This window comes from Biomphalaria glabrata, chromosome 8 (genome assembly GCF_947242115.1).
Source record: "Biomphalaria glabrata chromosome 8, xgBioGlab47.1, whole genome shotgun sequence".
Lineage (NCBI taxonomy): Eukaryota > Metazoa > Mollusca > Gastropoda > Planorbidae > Biomphalaria > Biomphalaria glabrata.
In genome coordinates, this window is record NC_074718.1 from 36,873,843 (window position 1) to 36,890,926 (window position 17,084).

General features: G+C 36.2%; 1 protein-coding gene across 5 annotated transcripts in view; it reads left to right on the plus strand.

Annotated features, from left to right (window-relative positions):
- Positions 1 to 17,084, plus strand: part of LOC106052271 (myotubularin-related protein 6-like) — a 106,038-nt gene that overhangs the window by 26,778 nt on the left and 62,176 nt on the right. Inside the window, exon 1 of one of the 5 annotated variants that reach the window (XM_056037750.1) lies at positions 2,920 to 3,150. The exons of the other annotated variants lie outside the window; for them this stretch is intronic. Coding sequence (XP_055893725.1) covers positions 3,121 to 3,150 — 30 coding nt within the window. The 5' untranslated portion in view covers positions 2,920 to 3,120. Of the gene's footprint in view, positions 1 to 2,919; positions 3,151 to 17,084 lie in introns of those variants that run through there. 5 annotated transcript variants of the gene reach the window in all.

Here is a 17,084-nt window from a genome sequence, read left to right on the forward strand (position 1 = left end):
AGGAGTGCAGTTAGTCGTAGTCCTAGTTGTGTGTGTGTGTCAATGTATGCATGGGAGAGTGATTCACAATGTTTGTGTGTGTGTCAATGTATATATGGGAGAGTGATTCACTCTGTGATTCGCAGAGTGTGTGTGTGATTGAGAGAAAGAAAAAGTCGGAAGATCTGTCGCCAGAGAGACAAAAATTGAATTGAATAGAACTAGGGGGAAAAAAAGATTAAAAAAGAAAACTGGAATAATGAGGGGGAAATGGTGTTAGTGGCTTGTGATAAGGTTAACAAATAAATGTGAACTAAATAAAACAGTGGGGGACAGAAGGAGGGACACAAAACGCATGAGACGAGAGTTCTAGAGAGGACGAATGGTATGCGGCTTAAATTAGTGTTTAACTTGCTTTCCATTACTTCTGAATGACATTTCATTTCCGTGCCAAAACTGAGGAGGGGGGAGAAGTATGTAATGAATTTGAAAAGAAATGACTCCACTCGCCTGTGGATAGAAAAATCTCAGAGAACGACCGAGATATTTGGTTGTAAATGTTTCAAATAGCTAATAAACCAATGTCTTCAATCACAGTCTAGTCCAATGCGTAATCTCACGACGTCTTTGGTATTTCATTGACTTCACATTTCAGATTGTTTCAACGGGAGGTGTACAAATATTTCGTATTCATTAGGGGTCAAAGTTCACAGTTGTGTCTTTGTCTTGTATTTTTGTACCTACTAAAACTTTAGGCTGTAAAAAAAATGTTTCGTTAATAAAACACTTTCAATGATACAAAATCAAAGTGAGAAATTTAAAACAAAATTGTGTTTGTGACTCTAAAAGTTGTTCACACTCGTTCATTCTTCTAGGCGTGTACGTCGCCACCAAACTGTTTTTCAATACACATTTTTCTCTGTTTTTTGTTTGTGCTGTTGTAATCATTTCGGCTCAAAGTGCCAGCCTCCTGGGGACAGTCTACTCTAGAAAGAGGAGGCAACGAACTATGGAGCGGGCAAAGAGCTCTCGTGAATTCTTAATAGAGTTAAGTCATCAAAAATCTCTCGGCACATCGATCCGACAAAAATTGGTCGCGCTGGAGGCTGTGACATCCCTTCAGCTTTCTATTGGTGTTGAAATGTTGGAGGGGGGTAGATGTATGTGTGTCTAGTAGTTTTGTGACTGAGAGGGGCAATGGGAGGGGGGTGGAGTCAATTCCAGAATTTGATTATAACGTGATGAATGTGAATTGAACGATTTGTTATTTTGATTGTATTTGTTAAACTCTGGGAGATCGGGTGGTCGAGGGATAGTTAGTGGACGAGTATTAAAATCGTTTGTATTCAGTGCAAATATTCTCCAGCATTGTTACGTCAGTTCTTTGCTTCAGGTTGTTAATGACCAGTCCAGCACAGAATGGCTAGTCATTGTACTGGCCTCGCCATATTCTGATCTCTTTGGCTGATCATTTGTATCTGTAAAATGTAACAGTAAAGCTGCACTAATGCTGTATAGGTACTTATTTATGAAATGTTATAAAATTTTAAAGTCAAAATGAAGCGGATTAAAATAGCTTGAGCAATTTGATGCGGTAAAGAGATGTGTACAAGCAAACAATGCGGCCAGTAGAGATGTCAACACAGGCTGCCACTACATTAGTCTTGATGTGCTACATGTTCTTGAAACAAAATTATCAAACTAAAAAAATATCAATGTTACAATACTGTATATAGTATCCTGTTAATGTTAGTTGACTTTTTTAAAATACGAGAATGGGGTGATTGATGGGCGGGGTAAAGTAGGTAGTTACTAAACACTTGCCTTACATAACATTGGTTTGGTTTGATTTAAAATATAATATCGAAGTCCAGAGCTTTGCATGCCTGGATCTCTGGTCAGAGATAAAGCCCCTGCCTGTTTGGAATAGATGCTTTGTTTATTCACGCTTGAACTGTGGATCATTTGTGTGTCCGATTCAGGTCTGTTTGATCTTTTGCTTGATTAGTAGACTCAGCATCTTTTACTTGATTAGTAGACTCAGCATCTTTTACTTGATTAGTAGACTCAGCATTGTATTAATCAGGCTCACGTGGTTTTAATGAGCCAAACATTTTAATGAAAAACTAAGCCCATTCATTTCGCCCATTCAGGTGTATGTAACCGTGTGATAGCATTTACACTGCCAGCCCTTAGCAGTTTTGTGTGCGTCCTAAGTAGGGAAAGAAAAGATTATGGTGGGGACAGACGGGGGGGGGATAATTTAAGGAAAAAAGATGAGAAATAAATTAAAAGATAAGTGTAATAAGTTATCACTCACTTATATCTAGATAAGTTATCAAAATCTTATATCTAGATAAGTTATTACACGCTTATATCTTGATAAGTTATCACACTTAATATATAGATAAGTTACCACATTCCTCATTCCATATGCTAGGACAAATTTGTACAAGTGCTCCTTCTTCCCTAGTGCTATTAGAACATGGAATGGGTTGCCTGAGTTAGCCAGGAAAACCAGTGACTTGGCAGAATTTAAGTCATTGGTTAATATGCATGACTGAATGCATGACGCGTAGGACGTAATCATCTTCTTTTTTGAAGTAACGTCTGTATTATATAAGGTAAGATACCAAACGCTTATATCTTGATAAGTTATCACGCACTTATATCTAGAGACTGATTGCAATGTGCTCTAAACTAATGTAACCATGTTTTAACTAGATCCCTGTTCTATTTTTAACTTGACCTATTTGTTTTGGTGAGAAGACGAGCACTAGAGCTACACAGGAACAAGCTCAACTTGGGTTCTCTTCAATTCCCTTCCTTTTGACGAGGTCTTGACTTCAGCTCCGCTTCCCAAGGAAATAGATTAAATCCTAGAGGTCTATGCGCTGTTAAGTGTTTCAAGTTATTTCATTGAAAGCGTCCACTTTAGATTACGTGTGCTCCGATACATACAGAAAGGGGACGAACAAACTAAACGTAAAATCATGTCTTGATTGTTACAATAATGTTCCCACAAGCTAATTAAAGTTTTAAAAACCTAGGACATTTTTTTTTGTCTGTTTTATCCTCATGCTGGGATTATTTCCTTTCTTTACTGTGAAAACCTAGCTTTGCTGTTACTGTGTATCATCCATGGGTACCGATGTCTTCAGGGCTAGCGCTGTGAGTCGCTTTCATATTTATTATTGCATTATCGGTTTGAACTAACTACATCACTGGTTTTTATTTCACTGATTGATTTGAGCAATTGCTAGAGTTATCAACTTTTTGAATTAAAATTGAAAAGTATTTATGTAGCCAATCAGTTAGTTTTGACTCGGCGCTACAAGCTAATATCTATAAGACCGCCAGGGGACGTAACCATAACGTATTAAGCCGAGAGAGTAATGTTAATTTTAATTATATTGTATATTTGTTATGAGTTTGTATTTTAGAGGAAAATTAAATTCATTTTTTTAGCAGCCCCCGAAAGGAGAATAGCCGCTATTAGTTTAGTGTGGTCTGTCCAACCGTCTGTCCCGTTTAGATCTCACAAACTAGAAGAGATATTGAAAATCCGATATCTTGATATTTTAGACCTTTTAAAATTCTGATGCAACGGCTACTTTTTTTTCTTTTCTGAAAGCGAAAAAAATACTTTTTAAAATCAACTATACAAGCAGTATTTTCATTAAAAAAAAATACACCATTTTTAAAACTATTCACTATTAATTGTAAAAAAAAAGGGGGGGGGGGACTATCTAGTAATTGGGAAAATTATTTAGCATATTTTTAACACATTTTTGCAAACGGTTTTATAATGTTTGACAACAGAATGTTTTTAAAAGATTTGTATTCATAAATGAAGTACTTTCTGTCCGACAAGCTACTTATAGTTTAAACAAAGTGCTAGCTTATTTTATTTAAAGAGAAGACATCTATTTATTCTGTATATAAGTCAAATTTTATTTAAAGCAATAATTAATAAAGTAGTGTTTCATATTAAACACTTTTCATGCATTTACACTTCGCAAGAGCGATGAGGCTTTAAATGATATTGGCCCTTTACAAAACAATTAAAACATTTAAATAATCATTTAGCTAGATAGATCATTAGTAAGGCCAAGTTCACATTTAACTATATCTTCATAAAATATAACTTCATTGAATACATACGAATATTAATTATGTAATAATAACATTAATAAATCTCCGTATCCTGTAGTATCAAGTCGTTAGTCGAACTAACAAAACAACAGTATCAGCAACACTTTTGTCACGAGCAGGTCTCTTCTTGTTGTATCGACGAAGATAGGGTTGTAGTTTGTACTTCATAGTTTCTGATATTTTTGTCTGAATATATTGAAGCGGACCACTTTGGAGGATAAGCATGAGTTTTACTGTCTATGTAACCTTGTGGTTCTAAATATATTGAAGCGGACCACTTCCGAGGATAAGCATGAGTTTTACTGTCTATGTAACCTTGTCGTTCTAAATATATTGAAGCGGACCACTTCCGAGGATAAGCATGAGTTTTACTGTCTATGTAACCTTGTCGTTCTAAATATATTGAAGCGGACCACTTTGGAGGATAAGCATGAGTTTTACTGTCTATGTAACCTTGTCGTTCTAAATATATTGAAGCGGACCACTTTGGAGGATAAGCATGAGTTTTACTGTCTATGTAACCTTGTCGTTCTAAATATATTGAAGCGGACCACTTTGGAGGATAAGCATGAGTTTTACTGTCTATGTAACCTTGTGGTTCTAAATATATTGAAGCGGACCACTTTGGAGGATAAGCATGAGTTTTACTGTCTATGTAACCTTGTGGTTCTAAATATATTGAAGCGGACCACTTTGGAGGATAAGCATGAGTTTTACTGTCTATGTAACCTTGTCGTTCTAAATATATTGAAGCGGACCACTTTGGAGGATAAGCATGAGTTTTACTGTCTATGTAACCTTGTGGTTCTAAATATATTGAAGCGGACCACTTCCGAGGATAAGCATGAGTTTTATTGTCTATGTAACCTTGTGGTTCTAAATATATTGAAGCGGACCACTTTGGAGGATAAGCATGAGTTTTACTGTCTATGTAACCTTGTGGTTCTAAATATATTGAAGCGGACCACTTTCGAGGATAAGCATGAGTTTTATTGTCTATGTAACCTTGTGGTTCTAAATATATTGAAGCGGACCACTTCCGAGGATAAGCATGAGTTTTATTGTCTATGTAACCTTGTGGTTCTAAATATATTGAAGCGGACCACTTTGAAGGATAAGCATGAGTTTTACTGTCTATGTAACCTTGTGGTTCTAAATATATTGAAGCGGACCACTTCCGAGGATAAGCATGAGTTTTACTGTCTATGTAACCTTGTGGTTCTAAATATATTGAAGCGGACCACTTTGGAGGATAAGCATGAGTTTTACTGTCTATGTAACCTTGTGGTTCTAAATATATTGAAGCGGACCACTTCCGAGGATAAGCATGAGTTTTACTGTCTATGTAACCTTGTCGTTCTAAATATATTGAAGCGGACCACTTTGGAGGATAAGCATGAGTTTTACTGTCTATGTAACCTTGTGGTTCTAAATATATTGAAGCGGACCACTTCCGAGGATAAGCATGAGTTTTATTGTCTATGTAACCTTGTCGTTCTAAATATATTGAAGCGGACCACTTCCGAGGATAAGCATGAGTTTTACTGTCTATGTAACCTTGTGGTTCTAAATATATTGAAGCGGACCACTTCCGAGGATAAGCATGAGTTTTATTGTCTATGTAACCTTGTGGTTCTAAATATATTGAAGCGGACCACTTTGGAGGATAAGCATGAGTTTTACTGTCTATGTAACCTTGTGGTTCTAAATATATTGAAGCGGACCACTTTCGAGGATAAGCATGAGTTTTATTGTCTATGTAACCTTGTGGTTCTAAATATATTGAAGCGGACCACTTCCGAGGATAAGCATGAGTTTTATTGTCTATGTAACCTTGTGGTTCTAAATATATTGAAGCGGACCACTTTGGAGGATAAGCATGAGTTTTACTGTCTATGTAACCTTGTGGTTCTAAATATATTGAAGCGGACCACTTCCGAGGATAAGCATGAGTTTTATTGTCTATGTAACCTTGTCGTTCTAAATATATTGAAGCGGACCACTTTGGAGGATAAGCATGAGTTTTACTGTCTATGTAACCTTGTGGTTCTAAATATATTGAAGCGGACCACTTCCGAGGATAAGCATGAGTTTTACTGTCTATGTAACCTTGTGGTTCTAAATATATTGAAGCGGACCACTTCCGAGGATAAGCATGAGTTTTACTGTCTATGTAACCTTGTGGTTCTAAATATATTGAAGCGGACCACTTCCGAGGATAAGCATGAGTTTTATTGTCTATGTAACCTTGTGGTTCTAAATATCTACCTTTTACATTTTCTAAACAAGTTCATACATTTTTTTTTGTTTCCTGCCAAATTGTTGAGCTGTTAGTAGAGTGAAACAAATATAGTAATACTATGCGCATAGGATCGAATAATTGGGGATACCTCACAACGGAAATGCGTTACAAAGGTTCAACAGTTTCTATGCCTTTTGATGTCCATTTTTTTTTCTCTCTCTTATGTTATAAACAAAACAAAACAAAAACAACACTTTTTTTTATTGTTTGCAGTCTAAATACACATTAAGCTTCAAGCAAGCCTGGTCGTTAACTGATCTGTTTAGTTGGAAACATTTTATTAGACTGGGAAGGGCTGCGTCAGGAGGGATTGTAACTAGTTCCGATGGCTCGAAATGAAGAACTCCATTCATTGTGTGCTCTACTCATTTGTTGCGTTAAATCGTCAAATCGTCTGTTGAAGTTTTAGAATTTATGTGCCAAAAATAGAGATGACCCCGTTACGTAGTATTAAGGGCTAATACTTACATTATCTGATGCTCTTCGTATGATAGGAATATACTTTCAGCTTACATTGTGTTATCGAGCGTGTGTGTGTGTGTGTGTTTCTATGGTGACGGTGAGAAGCTAGCGATTGGCCGTGAATGATGCAAGATAAGTGGCATTGTCGTCAGCGGTCTTAGGTACGAGAGACGACTCCAGAATGCCAGAGTGAAAAGACGTGTTTTTGTAGTGAGTTTGATTTTGCTCAAAATAAAAAAATATATATTATTACTAAAGTCTTTCATATTTATTGCATTTGATCTCAAGTTGAATTTGTTTCTATTGTAATAAAATTTCTATTTAGTTTTTATTGACATCGAAGTTGTTCAAGTTAGTTCAAGTTTTACAAGTTAAATTAACTACGCTTACAGCGGTTTAGTTGTCTACCAGCAGTTTGGTGCTACAAGTCAACGGCCGTCCACAACACCTTGTTTTCCTACTGTGCTAAGGGTGGAACATATTTTTTTTAAAGTCTCCTGTAATTCCTGTCTACTTACTAAACTAGTTTAGTGGGAAAGAAAAAAGAATGTTTGAGTTGTGTGCTAGTTTGGGAGCGGATTTCTTGTATTGATGTGCTTCATTAAATTGTAATGACATCGTACAGCGTCTGTGCTCGGTGTTGACCGTGTGGTGAAGAACGCTACCTGGGAATCTATGAACTTAAAATTCTTAGACTTCGATTTCTCTCTGCTCCCTATTGTGTTGCATGTCTCATTAACAAACACTTGTAATGGGAATTGATCCGATCATTGTCTCTGCTGACGATGGGAACAAACTTAACGGTTGTGTAATTAGCGTGCTGGAATCATTAGCGACGCCCTAGCATGAGGTGAAGATTAGAACGTAGTTGATTTGAAATGTCCCTAGTAGGCCCTGTAGCCTGGGAAGACGCCCCTGAATTCAGTTCACTAATATGGTATGTAAAACTTTCAAAGATGCTGTAGTCTATTTCCTTCCTTCTTTATTTTACAAAGCTTATATCAACTGTCTCTGTCTGGTTTGAACATGTTGTTTTTTTCTCCCATTTCCCATTCTCGGATCAAGCTGAAAATGTGCACACTTATTCGTTGTACCTGACAAGACATGAATCTGTAAAAATAAAATTAACCAATTAGTTAATTAATTTTTGGTGATTAATTATTTTGTTTGATATCGAAATCAAGGGAATAAATGCTACTTAATACGAGATGTTGAGTATATGTGGATTTAATCCCCTTATTACGTTTTGATACGTTTTTTCAACCCACTTCCTATTCTCGAATCAAGTTGAAATTTTGCGTAATTATTCAAAGTCAATGGCAATACACTAAACAATCTAAAATTTACCAATAAGTTTATCAATCAGTACTAGTTAATTAATTTTGTTTTATATATCAGAAAGGGAACTAAATCCTGCAATATTCAGATAAACGACAGTAATAAGCGTTGTTGTGCTGGCCACTTGACACCTTCGTTAACCGTTGGCCACGAAAACAGAGTACTTTTACACCATCTTTACCCAGAGATCGCCAGGCCTGAAAGGGGAACTTTATTTTTACTTCACTTTTTTAAAGCCCCCTTTGCTCCACCATTGAAGGCCACCCCGTGGGGACACTGCCGTCTGGCGCTAGTAATGTGTTCTATTATAGGATCTCATTGAACGAGCCGTGCCAGGTGAGCACTCAAGCTTGGACTCCGTGATCTATTGATTCCTCCCACACGTTCTGTCTTGCAACAATGGCGACTCACACCTAGCGCAAGGGCATCTGTGTGTGTGTGTGTGAGTAATCTGTCATCACTGGCTGACCAGCGATGCGTGCAGCTAGATAAATTTGTTTTTCTGTCCACTTTATTATCATCGCCAGTCTACGATCAGTGCTAGCAGTGTCCGAAGTTTTCCATAGAAACTCTATTGATCTTTCTTCGTGTCTGTAGTGCGCGGACTTCCCAGGTGCTAACGTTGATCTTTACATTCAATAGGACGTAGTTCTTGTCTAGTTGGGCCTGAGACTTGAGCGACCAGTTTTGTGTTTTTTTTCTCTTTGCCATTAAGACGTTCCAGGGCTAACCAGACATTCAGTAGGGCCAGTAAAGGCGGTGTGTCGGTCACATCACATTTACAGTAGCTAGATTTTTTTTACAAAAGTCATAAATATAAAACTAGAGAAACAAATATGAGGTCAATAAAATACAGATTTGAACGTAGAGCACTTTATATATTTAGATTATTAAATAATTACTTATTTAAATAATTACTTATTTATATAATTATATATTTATATAATTACGTTTTAAAATAACATATTTATATATTTATATGTATCTATATCATTACATATGTATATTTATATATATTTATATAATTACGTATTTATATATTATATGATTACTTATTTACTTATTTATAGAAGTACATATTTATATAATTACGTACGTATATAAGTACATATTTATATAATTACTTTTTAAAAAATATAATAACCCTTATTTATATAATTACTTATTTGTACGTTCTATGTTCAACAAACTATTGCTCCTCCAAAGCACTTCATTATTTCTATTTGAACTCAAGATTAGTTGAGGGAAGCAGTGTTATACATGAATGGTACTTGCTTCGTCTGACTAAGAAAGTCATTTCCAAATGAAGATTCACTTCAGAGTTACTTTTCCTGAAGGAAACAAAAAAGTCGGGACTTTTCAAATATCACAATTAGGGCCTCTATCAATCGTCTGCCTCAAACCCTAACTTAACTTTGAATCGGACTTAGTAGCGAATCTATACCATTACAGAAAGACACATTCGACTGGTGTATGCTTCGGTTTTGCCTTGTTATCAATGTTTTAGTCCCGTGCAAGAAACCCAAAACCTCCAGGAATCATCACGATTGATGATGGACACTTTTTATTCTGGAATCAATTCTTTCCCCATTATTTTCTGTCGGGAATCGATTCATTCTTTATCTTGCTTTGTAATCCAACCCATTGCTCTCCTTACGTGCACTTTGTCTGATGGTACAACATAGACCAGGAGTGAACAGTTTGAAAGATCTACACACATAGACCAGGAGTGAACAGTTTGAAAGATCTACACACACACAAAAAATGGTTAAATTTTGGTTTTATTTTCTAATCTGCCACGTTTGCTTGCTACATTGGTTCCAGTTTTCAAAATAAAACCAAAAAGAAAATTGGAAGTCACAAAAAAAATATAAAAAAACACGGTGCGTTTCAAGTCATTGATACCGGAAGCATCATTTATCCCAGTGTTTCCCAAACTTTTGATCTATACCTACCCTTTCTAGAATTTTCGTAACACTGTGTACCCCTCGCCCCCCTCCCCTCTCCAAAAAAAATTATTTATTTTAAAAACAATCTTTATTTTTTTGTGTAGTTCTACATACACACAAAATAATAATTACTCTATTACAATTAGGTATTCAATTAGTGAGTTAATTTTTCGCATGCTTCTAAGACACATCAAAGACATTCTAAAAAAATGGAAACATAGTTTTTTACATTGTGGGCGTGTCGACGGAAGCTGTAACATCCCTATCCATTTCCTGATCTTTGTAGAAATTAGTCTTAAAATGTACAAACAGCACCGTATTTTGAGTTTGTAAAAACCTAAAAAGGATTTAAAACTTATGATATTTTATTGTAACTTACAAACTTCAAGGAATTTTTTTAAAAAATCAGCGTACCCCCTTCAAACTCTTCCGTACCCCCGGAGATACGCGTACCCCACTTTGGGAAACACTATTGGTCACAGGAAAGAATCTACTCTTCATGTACATTAAGAAAATAATGAGATTTAGGACAGAATCAACATTACATTCATCGTCCCCGACCCACAAAGAAATGGCCCCTGTTGGTTCTCTAAGTAAAACATTGTCCACGTAGACGAGTGATTTCCCTTTACACAAAGACAAGACACCAAATGAGACCGTAACTTTTAATCATCTTGCATAAAAGTGTAATCATGCCGACTAATTTTATGAAACAAGTTCATTATAAGTTCTTTACATAATAGAAATACTAATAGAAATATTTCATTTCTAGCATAAGTATCTTGTTATATAATATACAAGGTTATAATCATATTATTTGTCTTCTTATTTATCTTCTATCTCCATTGAAATTGCAATATCTATTCAATGCCCGGGAATTTTAAACTTTTTTTTGGCTATTCATGTTATGCCTATCCCATAATTCCATCTCTCTGATTACGTGTGGGTATTTCTACATTACGGGCTATTTTCGTTCAAAACAATCTGGCATGGTAAATGTTATTTGAGTCACATGAAAAGAGAAAATCAAAATGGATTCCTAATTTGGTTTGGCCAAGCAGACGTGAACACTGGTTTACTTTTTATGCAGACAACTTCCGGTATATTTCAATTATACAATTTTGATTATTATTATTATCTGTTTGAAAAGAAAACTAGTTTCTTTCTTTTTATTGTAATTTACCGCAACAATCCTATCTACTTTGCGTTGGATACAAATTTTCATCTTTTTAAAAATATTTTTATAAATTGATAGAGTTTGTCAATTCAAATGTATATTTTATTATTTTCGCTTCATTTTTATTTCTTTCTTTATTTCTTAAAATTATTTTCACTCCATTATAAATAATTTGTTTAGCTTTAAAAGAAAAGATCTATTTCAATTCTTGTTTCGTAATTTCTATGTAAAAGTCGCGCGCTTGAAATATATAGTATGATCTTGTAGTATCCAATATTTTTTATATGTCGAATTTTTGAGAGAAGGGAGGCAACTAGTACATGTGAATTTGAAATGCCATTAGACCAACACGTCTTGCTATAAAATATGTCACTGCACAAGAAGTGGCTGTCACGGAAACTGGTTTCTTAGAACTACCAAGATGTGTGCGTTTCTATACATTCATTCATTCAAAGTGTCCAACGATCAGAGTTAAAGTTAACAATGCTCTCCCTTTTAACCAGAAGAATAGAAAGTTGAGTCACAATTGCAGTTTGCAATTTCTAAATTGTCGTTTGTTTTTTTTTCAAGAAATTCTTTCACAACATTCTCTGAACTCCTATGACTTGTTTTAAAACCTAGATATGTTTTTGTTAGGACAATGATAACATAATAATTTGATAGTATCACATAGTTTATTGTCTGTGTGTTTAGGTTTAATTCTTTTTTTTTTTTTTTTTGTATGTTGATGTCTCGCCAACATTTGAACTCAACCGAACGATCGATAGTCCCTAGCGTCCGAAATGATTGCATTCTAATTGTGTAGCGATCAGATCAAGTTTTCTATTACTGGAGAATCGGGTGCACATGATTTAGCATCTGAAGTTTATAAGTTTAGCAACTCGGTGGCCAGAATTCTCATTTTCATGAAAATATTGATTTTTTAAGGTTAAGGTTTTCTTAGCACTTGAAGTTAGAATGAATCGAAGATCGTTTCTTTCAATTGTACAGGACGTCAAGCATTTAGAGAGACACGTCCTCGGTCTAATTTAGAGCCACCAGTGTGAGGCGTAGAATGAAAACTGTTTAAAAACAAACTGAATTGATTATTTCGTTTAGTTTTTCTTGTAATATGCGTTCACCAGTAGTCGGAGGATGATAGCAGAAGTTGATCGTACTCACATACTGTAGTGCAACACTATATATAGCTGGTGCTACCGATAATCTAATGCGACCTGATGCCTGGACATTTTTAGTTTTCAGCTAAATGTAATTCTATCAAATAAAAATAGTATTTATTGTTTGTTCATATTTTGTTATACCTACCTGTTCTTATTTATGAACCAAAGAAAACTCGAATAATCGACACTTCTTAAAAGTATTTACCCCCCCCCCCTCCTCAAACACGTTAGTCCAGCGATGACTGGGCAATGCCCTCACAGCTGAGGTGTCAATTTTAGACAGGTGTCAGCTGTGTTCCAGGAAAGGTACTGGGAGATAATGACTTCGTGGGAATACCAGATGGGGCGCTGTGGCTCTGCAGTAATACAAATTGGTTTATTATGACTTCAAGGGGACACGAGATGGTTCATGCTGACTTAAGGAGAATACACAAGAACTTATGACAAGATGGTTAATGGTGTAGCCATGGATATGTTTGGGAATGCAGTACATTTGATGAGATCATTGGAATACTAAATGGATGATGATGACTTAATGAGAACACAGGATGTTTGACAATAACTGTATGGCAATATAAGTAAAGTTCCCCTTTCAGACCTTGCAATGTATAGGGCAGGTGATGGGGCCAGCACAAGACCAACCGCTTTTACTTTCCCAAACTAATGTCAAATACCATTAGAGCTGGGTGGACTCAGAGGCGCCCAAAAGATTCCGAAATTTAAAAATCGCAGAATTCGAACCCGGAACCTCGATTCGAAAGGCAAGCGCTTTACCGTACCACTGTGCCTCCAGGGAAATACAAGATTTTTTATAATAACTTTGGGGGAATTCAAGATCTTCATAATAACGTTATGGAAACACTAGTGTCTATGGAAACACAAGATCGTACTTAGATGATGACTTTATGGGAACACAAAATCTTATATCTTTTGGGGAACATGACGTTTTTGGAAAACAATTAGTTTACTAATTCCATTAGTATTTCTCTCCCCATCTAAACGTATGACTCACTGCTTTCTAATTATTTCTCCTTCTGGACATTTTGTGTTTTCGTCACTTGGGAATCGCTGATTTGTATCTCCTGAGGGTACAGAGTGTGGTTAATAGTTTCAGGAGCTGACAATTTTTAATGTAATGATTGTGGTGTAGACTTTAGGGAATGATTCCGCTGACACAACATTATTCTTCCCTGCAAGTGATCTCAAAGTACAATGTTAAAATAAGTTCTAACTGAAAAGTTTTAAATGTGCAACTCCCTTGTGCTATTGAGCCACACAGGTTTACGATTTGACCCTACCCTCAATGTCTGTGTTTATCATTAGAGCTTTGTAACTAAGAGATAAATTTACACTTTGCGGTTTGAATAGGATTTTAGTAAATACTATTTCCGCTCTGAAAACGTACAATCGAATTGAGATCTAGTGATGATAGAACTAGCGATAAGATAAAGTTAGTGATATGACAGATCCAATGACATGATAGTGATAGGATATTGCTAGTGCCAAGATATATCTAGAGCTGGTGAGGTTATAGGGCTACGTCCTCTTATCTAAACCATAGTTCAACCAATTCCAGCTAATGCCAACAATAACGATAAATTAATGAACAAAGAGTAATCACTTTACTTAATCCAACAAGTCTTGGCTGTTTTGTAAGTCTAATGTTGCGGCCATTTCTCACAATGCCAAGTCATTATTCTACCGATTTGATGTGGTACATGTGGGTAGCTCATCGATTTCTGCTGGCACTCCTGCGACCCTCCCGTCTTAATTAAGGGCCGCTCTGGAAGTGCACGGGAAGCATTATTTATTGTGTCGTGTCGTTTGGAGTGTGGTGACGTGCGTGGGTGTGCACTCAGCGCGAGCTGAAGACAAGTGGTCAAGATGTAGCACTAAGTATGTACACTTGTGTGTGTGTGTGTACGTTGATCAAACGTCTGATGTACAGAGTGTGTGTGTGTGGGGGGGGTGCTTTTAGAACAATCACAAGTTATAGAGCTCGTTAACACTCCCCGTACTTGTAATGCTGTATAATAACCTAACCCCTCAGCAGAGGTACTTGCACATTTGATTTTATCTTTTACACTGGAATTGAGTGATACATAGGCTGTTATGTCATCCAAAGTTCCAGGCAATAGCACAATATTAAATGTATGTCAAAGATTGTTGTTAAAGTGACGAAATAATCCAAACACTCTCTACGAATAAAAGTCATCTATAAATAGAACTCATGAAAAGATTGAACGAACACTATATATTAGGCAATAATAAATTCGCATTAGTAGATTTAACTTCAAACTTATAAACTGAAAAGATTTTTTTAGACCCCGATATAAGATTTTCTCTATGTATAGTTTACCAAATTTAGTTATAAATAGAAACCAATTATTCCCCCTTAGAATATCCGCTCTTTTGTGTAGAAATTCTAAGGCAAATTGTAAAAAAAAAAACTTCAGAAAGTTCCCTGGGGACTAGAAATAAAATGTTTCAAAGAGTGTTGGGTTAAGATCGAGGAATTAAATATTAATAAATTACAATACGACACGTACAACTAAAAGAGTTTGTTGATGGTGACTTAGAACTTGCATTGTAAACAATGGATTGATCCTATTTGTACGAACTCAGATCCTACGAGAGACCAGATTTGTCTTACATAGTCTCTCTCTCTCAGTGACAAATGTTTCACACCGTGTTCACATCATTCACACACAAAAGGGGGACTGGGGGAGAATATATTTTTTTTGCGTCAATCTCGACCTAGTTTTTTTGAGAAACTTATCCAGAAAATTTGAGTTGCTGGTGAAACATTTCACGCTATTTCTTCGCTTTCTTTTTCATTTCCCCGTCACTCCTTCGGGCTTTCTGGAAACATGTTTGATTGAGTTCAATATTCTCTGGCTTCATTTTGGTTTCAATCGATTTCTGTCTTCTTACTGCCTTACACACATGAGCACACCCCGGCACACACGCAACCACAAACACACACACATTCCCTCCCTCTCTCTCTCTCTCTCTTTCTCTCTCTCTCTCTCTCAAACACACACACTAGCACACATGACGTCAGCTCTGGACGTAAACTAGCCAACAACTGTTGGCAAATGTAATAATGGCCCTAAAACGTGTGGACATTTTGTGTCCAACTTCGCAATACACAAACATTCAACAGGGAGGGTGTGTTTCTGGTCCCAAAAAACATTCAACTAGGAGGATCTGTTTCTAGTCCCAACAAACATTCAACTGGGAGGGTGTGTTTCTAGTCCTAACAAACATTCAACTAGGAGGATCTGTTTCTAGTCCCAACAAACATTCAACTGGGAGGGTGTGTTTCTAGTCCCAACAAACATTCAACTGGGAGGGTGTGTTTCTAGTCCCAACAAACATTCAACTGGGAGGGTGTGTTTCTAGTCCCAACAAACATTCAACTGGGAGGATGTGTTTCTAGTCCCAACAAACATTCAACTGGGAGGATGTGTTTCTAGTCCCAACAGGAACGGGCCGAGACCAATGTTACGTCAGAACTTTGACCAGGCAAAGAGCTATTCAACAGCTATTGGTCTAAGCAGCCCAGGGGTTGCGACTATAACGACTGGACAGACTTTGTTTCATTGATAATCTTTAGAATAGCTAAGAGAAATTGTTGAGCGTATCATTTCAAAAAGAAAAAAGATAACTCCCTTAAACTTTGAAATGTCATTTTCTAAGTCCAACGAACTTATAAAGAATGCAAAGATTAACAGACTAACAACAACAAAAAATGCGATCGATCATGCTATTGCTTTTAAAGAAATTTCTTTGAGAATGACAAATAACTTTTAGAGATTAGAAAAGAAATAGAAATAACTTCTTCTGGTCTTTACAAAATTTACTTGGTCAAAGCAAATCGCTTAGTTTTTTTGTTGTTTTTGTTTTTTTCATGATCTTGGCAACGGTTTATCAATTGTCTCCTAGCGAACTGCCCAAGTCTTCCATTAGTTTTAAACTCAACTCAAAATACCGTATATATTCATAAACAAAATACCGTATATATTCCTAAACACTTAGACTTAAGGCAGTCATCAAATATTTTATAACTCATAGCACATTATCCCAGACGTTTATTTGACAGCATCTGCGATGTGATATCCATTAGAAATAATGTTTTTTTTTAATCGTACTAAAATGGTTTGAACTATTTAGTTAGCGCCGTTACCATAGCGACTATTAACCGACATTTTTAGTGCAATGAATTAAAGTGTTTGTCTAGCCCTGCTACTTCATTACATTGATGTTTGTTTGCATTAGTTTAATTCATCTCTAATACGACTCAATAGTTCACATTTGAAGATCTGCAATAGCATCTTACATGGTTGGCGTCTCAATCTTGAGAGACAATATAAGGATTGTGCTTTGAAAAAAAAAAGAATATCGTTCGATTTGCTAAACCGCGATTAGGAAGCTGATGGGCAAGACATTGGGACAGTTGGAGAGACTCGCCCAGAACCGAGACGCCTGGAGGAAGCTGGTTGGTCGCCTATGCCCCACACAGGACCACGTGCAAAGATGAGATGAGGTCGTGGCTGTGG